General features: G+C 39.9%; 1 protein-coding gene across 4 annotated transcripts in view; it reads right to left on the minus strand.

The window, feature by feature from the left end:
* Positions 1-18,260, minus strand: part of wdfy3 (WD repeat and FYVE domain containing 3) — a 108,634-nt gene that overhangs the window by 41,745 nt on the left and 48,629 nt on the right. For 3 of the 4 annotated variants that reach the window (XM_046034058.1, XM_046034056.1, XM_046034057.1), the window contains exons 14-18: positions 11,890-12,079; positions 10,936-11,150; positions 8,244-8,356; positions 5,642-5,879; positions 126-226 (exon numbers count right to left, since the gene is read on the minus strand). In XM_046034058.1, coding sequence (XP_045890014.1) covers positions 126-226; positions 5,642-5,879; positions 8,244-8,356; positions 10,936-11,150; positions 11,890-12,079 — 857 coding nt within the window. Of the gene's footprint in view, positions 1-125; positions 227-5,641; positions 5,880-8,243; positions 8,357-10,935; positions 11,151-11,889; positions 12,080-15,217; positions 15,302-18,260 lie in introns of all 4 variants that reach the window. The other variant, XM_046034059.1, reaches the window with a different exon arrangement.

The raw sequence follows: 18,260 nt of genomic DNA on the forward strand, positions 1-18,260 counted from the left end.
GGTGGCTGGCTAATGCTAACATGTTTCTTGTTAGTTCAGCAATTAGTCAACATGTCTCCATATCCCAACTGTGCTACATTATCCAACTGCGACATAAAGAAACAGAGAACTCAAGCTGTTTTTACCTGTACCCATCCCGCTCAGCACTGCTCCATCGCTGACACCTGAGGTGTTGGTATTGTTGGTGGGAGCGTTGTGGGGCGCCAGGCTGGGCAGAAACAGGCACCTGCACAGGACACCAGAATACATATTAATGACTGATACAAAACATGTTGTCAGCATACATTATTATTGTATTATTACTGAGTTACTGGCTCCATCCCCGAGATATACTATTAGAAAAACTCATCTGAAGAACAGTCAATTCAAGAGCTGGAGACACAAGCGCTTTGTATAATAATATGGAAATTTCAACTGCCTAATACTCCAGGATTAATTATGTATGAGAGCAGGAAAAAGTCGGGATGAAAGCATATATTCAAGCTAGTTTTTCAAAAGGAATCTGCTCGTACTCAGTCGGTTGCATCTCCTTGTGCTATAAGCGTAGGTACTTGGTGAAAATGACAATAAACTGCAAAAACACAACTACATAGATATCAAACATAAGAGGTTCAACAGTCTCCCCTAAGCTTCTTTCTAACACAGTGGACCTTTACTTTGTTTGATAAACTGAATTCTGTATACACTGTCATCCAGTTTTTCAAGGACTCCTACTGTGGACTACTGTCAATCATTCCTCAAAATTACAGAGAATTTGCCTTGTGAGTTGGCGTTCTGCTGACTCGCTGCCTCTCGGTGAAAATGCCATTTTCTCCTCTCTAATCATCCTGAACGAGCACTGAAGACACTGGCGCTCTGGGAAATGATCATTGGGATTTGTTTTGCTTTTTTCATTGTTAAAAGACAAAAAGACCTCAACATGTGGGAAGGGGCTCAACCAGAAACAGTGGAGGATAGCCTCGATGACAGCTGTTGAAAGCAGAGAGCCTGAATCACAATAACTAGATATCTACACAGGAAATAAAGAATATACATTTGTGTCAGTATCCCTTTATGAATTGATCTCATTTTGAAACTAAGGAAATTACTTTTTGAAAGGTATGCACTAAAAACTATTTCTATCACAAACCAACTAATTGCAATCCCATTCCTTCTCATTTCCAATATCTAAAAAGAGGGCACGGCTTGGGTCATTTTTATGATGTAATTCTCTGTAGGAAAGAAAAACAAAGACAGTACAAATCAGAGGAAATTAACACAATTCTAAAAGGGCTCCTCGTGTAGCCTAGCATCAGACAAGGATTTCTACACCATATAAACAAAATACATAAAACTAGCCATGTCGTTTTAAAAACATTGTTTTTAAAATTAGTCAGGTTTAAAAAGGGACTCAATCCCCTAAAACAGCTGTGGATTAGTGCATTTCACAGTACTTTTTGTACAACAATGGAGCTCTATAGCACAGAGGAATATGATAAATCAGGCTTTGGAAACAGACAATTACCACTAATAAGATCAATTCATTGTCTTGGGATTTTAATGGGATTTGTTGAGAGTAAGAAAAATAAAAACTATAAGCAGCCTATCCTTTCCCAGCCATTCCCTAGCTTCAGCTTCTCAAACCTGATAATTTGTTGCTTTTCTCTATTTTATTTAATTGTGAATGGAATATATTTTTTAGGTTTTGACAAAAAGTTGAAGACATCCCCCTGGGCCCCGGGGAACTGAGAGAAGCAACGCTTACTATTTTCAAACATTTTATATAATAATTAATACTTGATTATGTGCATAGACTACATTCATCAACAAGATAATTATTAGTTGCAGCTCTACATATAATTCACTTTTTATTAGCTCTCTAGAAATTATGCATTTGAAAAGAGACAGATTTTTTGCTTTCTCTTTGTGTCTCCACCTGGACAGGAAGGTCAGAAGTCAGGGTTAGCTACAGGACAGCATCACTGAAGCTGGCAGGGATTCAATGACTTACTCAAGGACACTTCTCAAGGGCAGACACTCTGGTCCTCTGTTTAACAGACAATCCAAGCACTCCACCCCACTGCTTCAATATAACTACACGTATGTGGTCTTTCCCTCCATTAGTCATCACCTTGATTAGGTTAAAGTGAGAAAAAATAAATAAATAAAAGACACTCGAGGGATTTCACCGGCTTGCTATGCTAATTTTTTTTTTCCCCCCCAGTCAGAATGAGATACAGTTTTCCTAATTCTTTAAAAGAAAAAGGACTCACTTTCACTTCACCTTCCTTCACCCACACTGACAGCATCTTCCAAGCCCCATGTGAAATGGCTGGCTGGAGAGTGTGCATTGGTGTGTCTAAGAGTGTGTGTAAGCATGTTGTGCACGATAGAGAGTGGGTATGTGTATGTATGTGTGATTCCTAATAGCAGCAGGGGCATCAATATTTCATGGTGACAGATGGGAGAGGAAGGAGGGGCAGTCTCTGTGTGTGTGTGTGTGTGTGTGTGTGTGTGTGTGTGTGTGTGTGTGTGTGTGTGTGTGTGTGTGTGTGCGCACGCCTGTCCTCTGTTCATGCTGAGCAGAAAGTGGGCCAGTGCCTCGTTGCCTGTGCGCTGCTGCTGCTTTGCTGTGTTTTCTGGAGAAACTCAATGTTCTATTCTGGGGCGGCTGCTGCGACGAGTCAAATGGAACGCAAAGTCAAAAGAAGCAGGAAAACAGACATCATGGACCAGGAAATATGGTCATTGGGTGGGTGAGGGGTTTCTACAAGTAGTAAGTCAAAAGCAACTGATCTTGCTGTTTGGTACTCAAATCTTTAATTAAAGATTCTTCACTAGGTCTAGTAGAACGGATGAAGTCTATATATCACAGATGTTTGTTCCATAGGAGTCTGTTCTGTCCAGTATTTGAGTAGATAAACCTGTATACTGTGTGTATATTTATATTAAGTCATAGGAGGTGACGATTAACGTTTTTCTTTAACACTAGCGCCGGATACCAATGCCTTAATAGAACCGTATATGTACTACAAGGAGTTTTTAAACTGGTTATGAAACCATCTCACTTTAATAGTGATGACCTATATATGACCGACATAAACAAACAAGACTATCAACAAGAAAATATTGGCTATTATTTCTATACATTCATTCTTAATGACACTGAGCCCCATCCCCTGTGAAATCAGACAAAACAGTTTACAGCACGCAAACCAGAAGAGCCCGTTTACTTTTTCCCAGGCAAAGTTCAGCAGTGAGTAGCATGTCAGCCGGTTAAAAGGAAGCAAGAGGAGATTGTTCTACAGAGAATATCATTTTTGACGTGATACTGGGGCAGTATTGTCAACAGGGGCCGCCAAAAGAAACAGAATTGACAGTTTCCTCTAGTTGCTTTACGATTCACACTATACTTATGCACCCCAAATCAATGGATATACGACAAAGATTATACCACAGATTGCATTTTACGGAGTGTGAAAGTTCATTCTTGACTTTGAGGAAAAACTTGTTTGACCAAATCATTCTCAAAACGTCCACTCAAAAACTCAACGTCCACTTTTCTATTTTTTTCTGAAGCTCATGACCTGAACAAACGCTATCCACTGATGAAGACTGTGAGATTTGGGTCAAAAGATGTGGTTGCTGCATTTAAATATTCCACTGTTCCATCTCCCAGCTCCAGAGTAGCAGTAATTTTATCAATTTTATTTGGCACGTCCCATCTACTGTACGTAGACAACAAAATATTCTATGTCTGAAAGGTAAATCTGGCATATCAAAAGACACTATACAATGTGTCTAGTGTGTACTGGAACTGTATTTGAAAAACCAATGAGGACTGAAGATTTTTTTAACAATACAAATCTGTGTAATTCATCGCATATCTGCTTTCGTCTATAACAGCATAATACGTATCAATCAGACTGATGCTACCTAGTAATTAAATGCTGGTCAGGTAATAACAGGAAATAACCTTTGCCATTTTGCCGCTTAACTGACAGAAAAGCTCTACAATGACCTTTTGCAAGACATCTCCCTTTTTCTTAAACATGTATCCTCATGAATATTAATGATTAACACTTGTTTATAGTGTGTCAGTGTAACATGTTTGTCATGTATGTGCTGGTAAAAGTGTGTGGGCGGATTGCCAAGGTCACATCCCACACACCATCATTTCCACTGACCCCAATAGTCACGGCACGGCTAATAGGGCGCAGCAGAGCCCGTCAGCAGCAGCACGCGCAAAGCACGACAAAGGGTTTTGTATGAAAGGCGGAAAATAAGCCTATTTGTATGCGCGGCTCCCCTACTGGAGGCGAATAACAATAATAAAAAATCTCCTGCTGAGACAGTTGCAGGTGCTGCAGAGAGGCTAAAAACACACAACCAGTTTAATTGCAGGGAAAACAACATGTGGCACCCTGAGGTGTGTGTCACTAGCGAGGACAATTGATCTATAAAGAGAAAGATTTAAAGAAAAGTGGTTTACAAAAGACTGGCAACATCTGTTGCTGCCAGAGCACTTCTAAAAGCATATAATGAGGACTGGCCCATTCCCCGAGTTCTGACGGAGACGATGAAGACAAAAATCACAACAACAGACACTGAGGGGCAGTTTAAACACTCAAGCATCCATGTATTATACATTTTTTTACATTACAGTTACTAATTAGTTACTAATAACTAATTACCATCCTGAAATTCTTGCTCCAGTCTAGGTTGCAAAGCTGAACCAAAGGCATGTTTACCTGCTTGTCAGGATCCACCCTACTCTGCTTCTAATTGGCTAGTAGCCCTTAACTAGGTATTGTGCATGTGCAACTCCAAACAAAGATCAAATTGAAGTGCGATGCCTCACTCTGTAGCTTTTAAACGGATTGTTCAACACACAGAATGAGAAGAGGTGTTGCAGCAATGCACAGTATGACAAATATGGTGTTTTTTGAAGTTTTTATTCCAGTACAACCCCTAAATAAAATTATAAACCTGAAAATGAACATAATTAAAGGTCCTCATATAAATATTTCTAGGGATGCACCGAATGTTCGGCCACCGAAATCAAATAGCAAAATAGCACTTTCGGTGTTCAATCAAAAGACCTTCTTATTTTACAATGGATAAAATTAGTGGATGTAATGATTGGAAAACATAAAGGTGTTGTTTGAAGTGACAAACCCAGAGAATTATCACTCTAACTCGATGCGAATGTTGCTCTGTGCCTGCAGCATGTGAAAATAGGAAAATGTTGGTGAACGTATAAGATCTAAGATAGTATGTTATATGTTAATATATAATATAATAATAATAATAATAATATATAATATATAAATATAATTATTACAAATCCCATTTCAGCAACTGCTCTTATATATACATCCTGTTTGTTGAAGTAAGAGGGTTTCTTTGTGGCAGAATAAGAGGTCTACAAAAGGCCAGAATGCAGTACAAACTGCAACAGCAATGGCGAAAACGGAACAAGTTTCCTTATGAAACGCAATTTCTAATGTGTGGAGAGGGGAACTCTGTGATCAGGCTAACTGAGTATAAATTATTCACATTTCCTTGTAGCGTAGTTCACATGAGGACTGTGTGTGAGGAACATGTGACCCATCCCCTTTCCCAATGAGAAAAAAAAAAAAAAAGGTTCATGCTGACTAACCCGAAGCCCTCCAGCGAGGTGTCAAACTCGACAAATGCAGGTGTGACGGACGATCCGTGCAGGCGTATGTCATGGGGCGTTGTCATGGACACCAGGCACTTGACTCGGGTGAGGGGTACCGTGCTGCCCTCGGCGGAGCGCACGAGGCTGCGGCTGATGCGGTACTGGCCGTTGTCCTCCGCAGGTGTGGCAAAGACGCTGTCGGGACCAAAGCCCTCCATGGACATGGTCATGCTGTCTGTGAAGTCAGACAGGAAAGGCTGATGTGGGTGATGCAATGTTATACGCTGCATTTGACAGATAGGATGACTTTTATAATCCAACATCTAGGATGGGGAACTCACCACTAGTTTAAATCGTGTGAGTTTGGCTGCAGTTAGTAAACTTGTTTTCTCCTGAACATGGTGGAAGAAAAACACTCACTCATTTTCACATCATGGCTGTAGTCTATAGTGATCTATTCACTCCTGTACCAGTGCCTAGAGTGTAGATGATGGTACCATACAGTACCTCCTCTTGTGTTTTTTGAATGGAACAAATAACTCAATAGCCTTCATTTCTTGTTCTTTCTTTGCTGCTGCATGCTTACTTTAATATTTTGTTGCTTGTTTTATCTCCCAATATATGAATAGCTGAGGTTTCTCTACATTTTGTAAGCTCCTCTGCTGCACCACCTCTACTGGTTATGGCATCAATTTAGGTTTAACTCATAACTCAATCGAGTAGCATGTTTATCAGATTCTTTATGATCACACCTAACAGCTATATAGCCCAGCTTGTTGATTTGTTTTTTTCCCCAGTCCTGTACCTGCTTTCTTACTCATCATACATCTTGTTGAGCTTAGACAAAAAAATGACCAAATGTTAAAACTCTGTATTTGTTTTAGGTACATTAATGAATATATATTGCTGTAGTAAACTAACTAAAAAACAAAAGGGGTCTAAATAAACATAAAACACTCTTCAGCAGTACTGGAGCTCCGGATTCAGTGTGAAAGACCTCAGACACACACTCTGAGAATAGGCTGCGTTAAATCAAGCCTAGATGTTCACCGTCCCAGAAGGACTGGATTGCTAGTCATATTTGTTAAAAGTCGGCACATCTTACAAAGACAAATTAGCTCAAAGCCAGTATTGCAACACCCAGCAATGCTAGCCAATAAACCACGCTAGATAATCTCACAGACAGAGAAAGACAGCACTGTGTGTCCTAACAGTAGCGGTTTGTTAAGAGCAGTAATTAGAAGGGACTTAATATCCATTCTCAGCTGGGAGGAGACACAATAAGCAATTAAGACATGCTGAGGAGCTCACAAAATTACAAACATTAACAGCTGTTAACAGAAAACAAAGCATTTGCATTAGATTCACAGTGGCAAGACGATCTTTGTTTAAACGGGGAGTTTCAACATCAACTGGAGATTAATCAGATTAATCAGAGACTACTTTGGGTTTCCTACAAGCGGTCAACCTGCTGCTTTGCTAACAAATGAATGCAGGTCTATTCCACTTGCATTCGAGGCAAATAGTTTACCATATTTAAGCGGCTGGCTAAAATGTAAGGGCTGTACAGGCTGTTCCACTGACTTTGCAATCATCTGAACCTTTCTGAAAACCTATAGAATCATCCCCTTTGCACCGGTGCTAGTAATTTCCACCAGCAATTAAATGGCAACGGAAAGTTCGTCCTCTGCAATCACAGCCTATTCATCGCAGGATACGTCCCGATGAGCTTGCAGAGAGCGAGCAAAGAATGAAAGGGCAGAATTATAGTGCGATGATTGATAGCCTTTTTTCCAGCTTTTATTAAGGAGCAAAACTTTCTCCCAGGAGAAAGATGGTATCCCCGAGGCAGATGGGAATGGCTCCCAAATTTATCATTATCATTTCATAACCTTACTGGAGAACTGCTGTGGACAAAGCTCTTCAATTCCCAGCTATTAAAAACTCATAGGCTCACTTGCAAAGAGGCTGTGATTGGTGACCACTAATTCAAACTCATTTTAAAATGAAAAAGTTAGGATCTGTGATAAAAATGATTTGCCAATATCTTCTACTAGACGTTTTATAAAATTTAAAGTTCTTTTTAATTCACTACAAAATCCATTAAAAGCAGTTTTGGAAACTTTTACTTAAGGCTACAACACAAGGCATTTGCTGGGACAAAGCCATATTGCCTACATTAACTTAAGCTAAATTATAAGGAATGACAATACAAGTTAAATTTATTCATCTACAGTCCTAATTTATCATTCAGTGGATAATTAAATGTTGTGATTAGTGCTTTTTAATATCTAAAGGCAAAATATCAGTCACATAAAAATAATAAAAAACTATCTAATCTATCAAATATCTAAAAAATCTACTTTAAAGGCAGAATACTATTTCTTGTCTACAACACTTGACCCTGCTGTTATGCCACAACACAGTGCAGCCACAACACAGTGCAGCCCCTCCACGCCACTCATGGGAGGTCATGAGGGACTCTGGGTTAATCTTCTGTTTTAAACACATCTGATAGAGAACAGCGTTTCCTCTGAGAGCCGTTATAGCAGTGACTATCATGTGATTAAAACTGGGATGAGAGGTGTTACTGTCTTACTTCTCATCTCGGCGTCGTAGCCGAGGGAGCTCGGTTTGTGAACCCGGTACTGCTTCAGTAGCTTCTTGTCCCAGGCACCGCAGTTCAGAGGGTTTCCAAGACGTAAGAACTCCCTGGAGGGGAAGATGACCAGGATGTCAAGAATAAAAACATACCAACAAAGAATAAACAAACACAGGACAAACCAAATGGCAATACAATTTTACTGTTCCTCTTGTGATTATTATTGCTGAACTTTGCATAGTTACCATACCAGCTTTTATTTACGTATAATTCACCTTCTTATTTTTCGATCAGCCCACATTTATTGCATAAATTAGTTCTAGCCACTATTGGGTGTTACAGTAAAGTCAACATCTATATCACAGAGACAGATGCAGAGAAATAAAATGCATGTACATGTGTATGAGTTATGTGACTCGGGACAAGGTAAAGTCAGTCTTTTGATTTACAGTAATTATGTTTGTTTATAATACTTTAATAAAACTCACAGAAATTTAAAAGATAAGAGATACATATTAAGGTATTTATTAACATAATATGCAGTTTTTTTGTTTTTTTATAAAAAAAATTAGGGTGCAGTTTCTGCAGTGGTTCAGTAAGTGCGTATATTCCAACACTGCCAGGTATAGTTACTAATTATAAACACATCTTATACGTTCTCATGAAACTACAAAGCATCCATCTAATTGTATGCAGTATATTAAGTCAGCAGTTACTTTGCAGGCTGACTTTAAATCCTTAACAGATTTGGTTAATGGCATGTTTATAAGTCAAATGACAAGGTTGACTGACATATACTATAAGTAACTTGAATGCAAAGAGTCCCAGTGATGGTTTATGTCAGAGCGCGGAGTGAGCGACACTAGCTGCTGGAACCAGACAGCTTCAGAATTACACCAAAGAAACAGAAATACTCTGGAGCTTAGTTGGTGCTGATGTTGGCAGAGCAGAGACAAAAACACAGGAGGAGAAGAATTACAAAGGGAAAGTGACAGAACAAGACTGACGAGAGGAGAGAGGAGAGGAGGGTGGGAAGCAGATTGACAGCTACAGATATGTTTACCTCTAGCACAATTACGGGGGGGGGGGGAGAACATCAGCCAGGGAGGCTGCATTTACACATAAGAAGAACCAGCATGTCAAATAACTTTGCCCCTGTTCGTCAACCCCAACCTCCCATCTCACTTAACTTGTCAAGCGGAAAATGAGAATCGTTCAGTTTTGTCTGCATACATAGCCGTCCTTCGCACACTGAAACCTGTCAAAGTAAATGACGTTTCCCAAAACCTCACCTCTCTGTCTAGCTTAACAGGTAACACTAAAAGTTAGCATGCTAGCAAGATACTAAATATTAGTAGGCACATGCTAACAGTAGCATTTAAGATGGTCGATGACCCAGTAGCCGGTTTGCATCTGGCTGGGAACGTTTGTTGTATTTTCAAATCTCTCTCTCTCCCCTAATTTGTCGTCCTCTGTCATCTCTGTGCTGTTGGCTATCAAATAAAGGCATAAAATGCCCCTAAAAAATAATAATGTACAAACAAAATTTTTAAATAGCATAATAGCATGCTTCTGGGCTAACATTACACATTACATCTAAACGTTAGCATGTTAAAATGCTAAATGTTGCAAGGTCAAAGTCAGTATATTAATGTATGATACCTTTTAAGCGCTCAGCTCAAATTACAATAAAGGTTTATTAAAGGTAGTCTGGGAGACTTCTTGTACAAAATGAAGTCTCACAAAAGACTGGGGTACGTAGGGATGAAACAGTATGAAAACTTCAAATCACCAAATTATAGTGACCAAAATTATCACGGTTATCAGTATTATCACGGTATTGTAAAATTGTGCCAAAAAATATTAAAATGTACTGATACACACACTGAAACAATTTCAACAAGTTTTATATTGAAAACTACAAATACAATTGCCATTTTGTTTGCATAAAAAATAAAATGACAGCCAATACCTTTTGTAAACATATGAAAATCATCTGTGTGCATTATCATTTTATATTTTATATTATATAGGTAATACAATGACCCCGTGGACAATTACATGAAAACAAATAAGACTTTAGAAGACAGTGACAGTAACTGTAATGAGCTCAACAACTGACATAAATACAGAAGAGTCTGTAGCGTTTCTAGATATGCTGGTTACGTGTTAACGTGTTATCATGTGCAGTGGACGAATGGACTCTGCTGACACACAGCAGCAGAACAACGTGTAGCGTTTTTACAAGAGCAGCAACACTGAGAGCTTCAGTTTACACGCTGTTAGCAAGTCAGAGAGACAAACCAAAGCTAAAAGTTAACTCACCCTGCGTTCACTCATGTTTCCCTCAACACTCTCATAAAAACTAAAATACGACCCGATTCAGAGTGAAAAATCTCCGCAGCGCTGTCTTCCGCCGTGTTGTTATGGACAGTGTTTGAGATTACAACAGCGCCGTTAACTGTACCCGGTTATCATGGTAATTAAAATGTGTACAGTAATAATAACCGTCTGGAATTTTACCATAGTTTACCGTTAAACCGGTAATCGTTTCATCCCTAACAACCACTTGGGGTCAAGGTTTGGTTCAATGTTAATGAAGTCATACTAAAATTGGGATAATACTGGCAATGTTAATTTTAGGGATGTTGTACATAGGAGAGGTTTAACTCTTAGCCAAATTGCGTACCTGAGTGCCATCGGCTGCAGGGCCTGCGAAGCCAGCCTCTCGAACATCCTCTGCAACGGCGGGTGCAGTGGGTGGTCTTCATCGGCCAGGGCCTGACTGCAGCGCTGCAACAGCCGCTGGTGGAGGCAAGCTTCACACAGCACCTGCTGGTTCCTCTCACTGTTCACCAGGAGCTGGAGGATATTGGCCACTGCCAGCTGCAGGTCGAGGGCATGCTGGAGGGCCAACAAGAGGAGAAGGAGGAGAACGTGGATTTCAGTATTTTGTTGCGTCAATGTGTTGAAATTACTTTGACTTTTTGGGGAATTAATTATAAAAACAAACATTTTCAATTCACTCACCATAAAATCTACTAAACTATTATTTGCATGCTTTGTACAAACTGTCTGGTTGGCTTTCACATAGGGCTGGGCGATATGTCATATCGATATCAATGATTATCAAAATAAATGTCAAGCATTATTTCTTTTAAGTTTAAAAGGCTGATTTTTGATCCTGAGTGAAAGTTGAGGAATTCAGATGGTTAGTTGTGGTTTCAAACTATTCTTTATGGTTATAACATGACAAACAGTGGACCATTTCACAAATCTGAGGTAGAACATTCAAAACAATTCTGATAAAATCTTTTTCCACGAAATATGCACGAGTAAAATGAAGTAAAATCTTTTTTTCCCCCCAGTCCTTTTTCGTCAACAAAATAAATATCTTAATAGAAAAATTAAGTGGTGATTTGTTCATGATTCAAATAAATAATCAAACATTTATTGAACATTTGTTATATTAATATTGAGGAATATTATATTGCAATAATTATTGTACAGCCCTACTTTCACATGTAAAAACCACTGTGACCAACTCACAAAAAAAAGGTACTTTCCTGCCCTACATGTAACCCCTTCCACCCACTTCAACAGGAAGTGTATGTTAGCGTATTTCCTTCTTGCGTTTCCTCACCTCTGGCTGGCTGTCAGAGGAGACGGAGGGCAGCAGGTCCAGTATGGCCAGGACGGCCCCTGGGTGGATGACCACCATATCAGACGAAGACGAGGAGGAAGCGGGGTGGGAGGGATTTGCTAAGTGGAGCTTCAGGTCTGTCAGGGCTTTGACTGGGGCGGGAGGGCCCGACGTGCCGTAGTAGCCTTGTCTGGGAGCACAGGGAGAGAGATAGTTACATTTCGTTAAATCTAGCTGAGTCAAGCCAAAGTCATTCACAAAACTTTGAAACGTCTCTCATTAGATGCTTTACAGAAAACAAAGATCACAACACAAGTGATGGAAATGTGTAAAATGTAAAACATTGTCAAATATGTACCACTTTCATCTATTATGACCTGCCACAAGGCATGTATTGTTAAATTTGGGTTGTAGGAGATTATAGTGGAAGCCTTAGCCTACTGTAAAATATGTAACTGGCTCACAAAAATAGGGAAACTGGCTGTTAAATATTCAGTTTTACAGCCACTGTGTCTTCCAGAGGTTGTTTCATAGCTCAGTGTAAACATTTTTACAATGAAGATGGAAATAATTATTGAGTGAACCAGTGAAAGCATTGCATTTAACACGTTGGCTCTAAGTTTATTTAGCATGAGTCAGTGGTCCTCACACTTCAGAGATCAAGATGTCAGTCGGCTATCATCTAAAGCACCGAGTCATGTGCAAACAGCAGGGAGCAGGAGGTCTGCTGGGGTCTGCAGTCGGGCAATTAGACAAAATAGGCGTGTTGCTGAGATGCAAATTACAGAGTGGCAAATCCCCCCCTCAGGAGAGATACATAGCTGAAAAAAGGCTGCAGTCAGCGTGCTGGATGTGGGGCGGGAAACTAACCGGGTTGTTCATCTGGCTGGGATCCACTTTTAATTGCATTTTGAGTGTAACTGGGCTTCTAAGTTATTCTTGGCTGCATTGCAAGACAAGAGAGGGCAAAGTTACCAGCCACAGACTGGCCTTGTGTTTGGCTAGTAGTACTGAGGGCTACATAAGAAGCTCCAGTAGTAAAGCAACATGGTGGGAAGAGCTTGCACAATCTAACGGTATACAATGATTGAAAATTAAACTCCCAAGAAGACATCCAAATGTTTTTTTAATAGTTATTTCCTGTTTTAACACCATCCACAAAGTTTTTTTATACACTCAGAAGTCACTCTGCATACTCAAATCCTGCTTTGATTTATAGATAGTATGAATTTGGCTATATTTAATTTAATCTTTTCTCTTTTTTTATTTTGTCATTGATTTCACAAATCATTTGGAGTGATGTCTCAATCTATAAGTGCAGGAATTACTGTTTGGCTGGTTAAGAGGAAGCATTTAAAAGCTAAAATTAAATCACTATTTTACGCTCGTTTAGTTGTCTAACAACAAAAATGGGAAAATATGTAAATGAGAACTTGATCTTGATTTTGGCTGGGTAAAAAAAAAAAACACTGTACGTGATGATAAGCTATGATGTAGCAATTTTCTGTTATTCAGGTGTTTTGGTGCAGATGTAGATCTTTACAAAAACAATCTAAAACTATCTAGTGTTGATGCATGGTGTTTTCACACATAACCACTTCGCCCGTTTTTAGATTTAGCCTAATATCCCAACATGCACCACTATTTGTTTGACTAATATCCATTTGTTTAATCTAAGGCTCTGGCTGTGTCACTGTCACACACAGGATAATAACAACACTGCTGTCATTTCTTTAAGGCAAAGCTCACTGCACAAGATGTTTTGGAGTTGCTACGTATCATTTGGATAGAGATTAAATCACGGGAGATGTTTTCATTTCAATAAAAACCAAACAAATTCTAAGCAATTTGCATCTTGCTTTCCTGACATTTCATGGGTTCTCAGATCATTTCGGGTACAGAAACCCGTTTCATATTCCGACCAAAGGTAATGAAACTAAATCCACAAAGAGCTTTAAGTGAAGTACACAAACAAAGACAAGGGCCTTTTCATCTCTAATTGTCAAATTAGTCCACCTCATGAATATGCAGCCCTGGAGCTGATCCAGGCAGACAGACGGGGAGAGTACTGAGGAGAGACCCAAATTCACCTTGGCAGTTATTACAGCTCAGTAAGGCAGGGTGCATTTACAATGCCCCACTGTTTTTCCTTTTTTAAATGAAATGAAATTCAAAGAGCAGCAGATTCTGGATTTAGGTGGACGGGCAACCAATGTTTTTAGATTTAGCCTAATATCCCAATATCCCTAATATCCCAGCTGAGAAAAGAAAAGGAGGAGAAGGAGCAGGAGGGGGAAGAGGAATGTGAAAAATGACTACTTTAGGCCGACAGTAATTTGGCTGATGCTGTACACTTTATCCTGCCTGGGAGAAGCTGTGGAAAAGTGGCGAGACAGACATTTCTCTGTGGTGGTAACAACAAAAATGTAGTTCAAGTTTATCAAATTTTTGGTTGGTTTGTCATATAGTACTTTCTGCAGCTCCAAATGCTCAGACAGCCAGATTATTCCAGTGTAAGAAGACATTTTCATTATTCTATCCTAACCCTAATAAGGTTTTCATCCCATATTTAATGTGAATTAAGACGTGAGGAATTAGAAAAGATCAACAGAACTAAGAAATATTTTTAATGTTTAAAGTTTATAGCAAAAATGCACACTTGAGGAAGAAGAGACCTATAGAAACATGACATGATCAGTCGATTAATCAGTTGGTCAAATGAAAACTCATTTACATCTAGTTATTTATAAGCAACAATTAATAACATTATTTAGTCCCGGGTCCTCAAATGTGAGGATCTTTCAGATTGTTGTAATTTCCTGTCATTTATAGGCTGCAAGGCTGCATTTTCATTATCGATTAATTAACAAATTAAAACAAGCAACTTGAAGATGTTTGCATGGGCTCTGTGAAAAAGTGATGTTTTTTTTTTAAATCTTTCATTGAATGATCAAAATAGAATCAATAGATTATTAGATAATGAAAATAATCTTGAGTTGTGGGTTACGGCCAATGGGTGCATTTACAATTTTCGAACAATTGCTTTTTAATCATCAGCTGAAAACCTCAAATTTAAGGTTTTATTAGCTGAAAAACAACAAATCTAAATGACTCCTTCTCACTTTCTGTTTTTCTCATGGAAACCCGTTTCATCTCTGGTTAGCAACTATACCTTGCCACATTTTCATGATTTGCTAAAAGATTTATATGCTAGTTAGAAAGGTTCGTGACCATTTTGCTGCTGGTGGGCGACTTAGCGTCGCCTGAAGGTGAGGGAAATGGAAAGGAAGAGATGAAGGCGAGGAAAGTGGCAGAGCGCTGTAGCTACCTCTTCCTGGCGAGGGCTGGCGTGCCCCACGGTGAGGGCAGCGAGGTCTCATGAGTCAGGCAGGGAGGCACCTGCTCCGCACGACTGCATGGCAGCACACACACGCAGTCAGACACAAGCATGCACATTCACACCCCCCAAAATCAAAAGAAAAAAAAAAGAAAAGGGGGCACACGTGCAGACATTTGTGAACACACACACACACACACACACACACACAGAAACCCGTACATAAAAGCACACACACCCACACATGCAGCCGCGCAGATGGACCAGGCCGAGGATGAACAGCCAGACAGCACCAGAGGTTAGAGGAAGAAATAGAGAAAAGAAGGAAAGAAGCTGTTAGTGAAAAGCTGAAAGGAGAAACAGGATCAGAGCTACAGCTGGAGCACATGCATGACGCCAGCTAGAATTGCACATGAGCTGGGCGTGTAGTGCAGCGACTTAAACTTTCACAGCGGGTGCACATTAAAACCATAGGTGTTTCGATACTTTCAGCAAACGTGTTCTGCAAACAGGAACTGCTTTTGATTGTGACCTCCAGGTGGTGCAAACACACACACAACAGAAGAACTGAGAAAGAAGGGTTGTTTCAATGATTCAGCAGTCTTGTTTCTTAATAAAGAGGAGGCAAAATCTAATTAATCAACAGCATCAAAACACATCTAATAAATACACATTTCTATTTCAGTCACCAATTTTGATGTTTATTCTTCTTGCCATGGTGTCACAGTAGTGACTCATTTCTGAATATTAATCATTTACACTGATTTCACTCATTCTGCTGCCATGACCACATTACCAGGCTGTGTAGCTGAATCAGCCTTTGAGTTTTCCAGCTGTCACAGTTCAGCCGCTCGTGCTTCAGATGAAGAGGTCGACTGGGCGGGAGCTGCGACTGTTACCATATGACCTGTCTGAGGCGGACACAGCTGAGAAGCACCTGACCGATCTGAACCTACGCATGCCCTGTTCATGCACAAAAAGGTAACTGTTCTACTAAGGGGACTTCACAAGCATCTTTGTTTGCTTTACATGTTTGACTATTATAATGTATAATACTAACATTTTTGTATCAATCATCACTGTAGCTGAGAATAGTGTTGGTACGAGGTGCAGTGAATCATCCTTGTTTCTGACTAATCATCATATGGTCACCTAAGCTAAAGAACTGGGACTCAAACAATCAGGTAACACACGCCGTCATGCCATTTCTGACTTGCTTCAGTATGTGGGCTTAAGTTGATACAGTTTTTTAGGTCACTTAAAAAGAGCTGTGTTTCAAACAATTCTTTTTATTAAAGAATTACAACATTGTAGAAAAAAGTGAGGTTCTTAATCTACTACAGAAATGTTCTCTGGGAACATGTGGCTGCAATCTGCTGAACTGGAACTAAAAGCTCCTCGACTTCCTTTACATTGAGAACTCACAGTCGCGGTCACGTAGTAACTCATTCAGTACTGACAAACACTCTCTAAACTATTTAACCTCTAACAGTTAATGAATAACTTGCTGACAGTATGCTGAAAACTACACTTTATCTTTATTCATTTACTGGCTCAATAGCCTGACTACACGCAAAGAAATGACGGCCTCCGAGCTGCATTGGACCCTTCTGCCCTGACACATGGTGCGCTATCTACATCAGTGATGGGCTCTTGACTCACACAAAACACATGTCCATTATATCTGCTGCCTATTGTGTGAACAAAGGAGACTACATTAGACACATAGTGTGAGATGGGTTAGGGCTCGTGCAGACCACACGACTTTCAGTGTCGGCCGATCGGCGTGCTGTTCAGGCTACGCAACTTGTAGTCTTGTGACAGGAGTCTTGAAGTCGTTGTGGCGTTCACACTTTGTGACTGATAGTAGACAGGGGGTCACACACACTACACGAGCTGACTCTGTCACCTGACGCTGATCTCCAAACCACGTTTTGTCAAGAAAACACACGGGAAATGTGAAACGGGAAATGACGTGAACCTACACACGAAACATTATAAAGAAAAAGAATATAGGTGAAAGAACAGTTTAGTGCACGCAGGTAAGCAGGGATCGTCTGTGCTACAGACAGAGCTGGAGGTTTTGCAGAGAAGAAGTAGCTGCCTGCTCTCAGTTGGATTGGCTGGATGTGGATGTCGAGTCGGCCGACTCCATTTACTCATTTGACACACTTTTATCCCAAGTGACTCCTCCGGATGTTTGGCATGCTAGATATCGGACTGGCGTCTGCGATGTGTCAGTGATGAGTCGTTGAGTAGTTCACACATAACAACTGGCGACCGCCGATCGATCGCTGATTTACCCCTGATCACCGCCTGACGAGCTCGCCGAACAAGCAAATCGGGCTTAAAATCTTGTAGTGTGATCTAGGCTTTTGTGTCACATTTAATAGACATTTAATCCTTGCAGAACATAATTTCACCCTTTGTGCTACTGTAAAACTTTGATTAATAGCCCAGGACTTTATTTGCTAAAAGCACTGAACTGACCCTGCCTTATTTGGGACAGGCTTCCATATGGGGCCGGCCTTTAATTCCACTTGCACAAAACTGAAATAGGCTACTGTGAAACAGTTTATTTATTTCAAACAGAATATTACTTGTATAAAAATTATCCAGTAATATCAAATACACGTCATTCATTTGATCTAGCTCTGACAGGCGGCTTATGCGCTTTTATTTTGTGGGCAGCAACGTAACGAAAACAACAACACGGTGCAGGATGAGAAAAGTGTGGCAGAAGTTAGCGGACAGAGAGCGATGGACTTCACATGACAGGATTCACAACAATTTTTTATGAAAAGTTGTTGTGATTCTTTTGATTGGTGGACCCTTATAGACAAAAGGAATATTAATAATCGAGGAACGGACACATTCGGACTTAACGAGCGCTTCAAAAGGTAACATGAGTTGGCACTTTTTCTCTTTTACCATGCAGGTTACACCAGTAAATCTACAAGAATTAGACTTTGTGGCTCGTTGTTTCCATTAAATGAACTGAACGATTGAATTGTGGAGAATCTAACCGTTCTAA

Source organism: Micropterus dolomieu, linkage group LG21, assembly GCF_021292245.1.
Source record: "Micropterus dolomieu isolate WLL.071019.BEF.003 ecotype Adirondacks linkage group LG21, ASM2129224v1, whole genome shotgun sequence".
Classification (NCBI taxonomy): Eukaryota; Metazoa; Chordata; class Actinopteri; order Centrarchiformes; family Centrarchidae; genus Micropterus; species Micropterus dolomieu.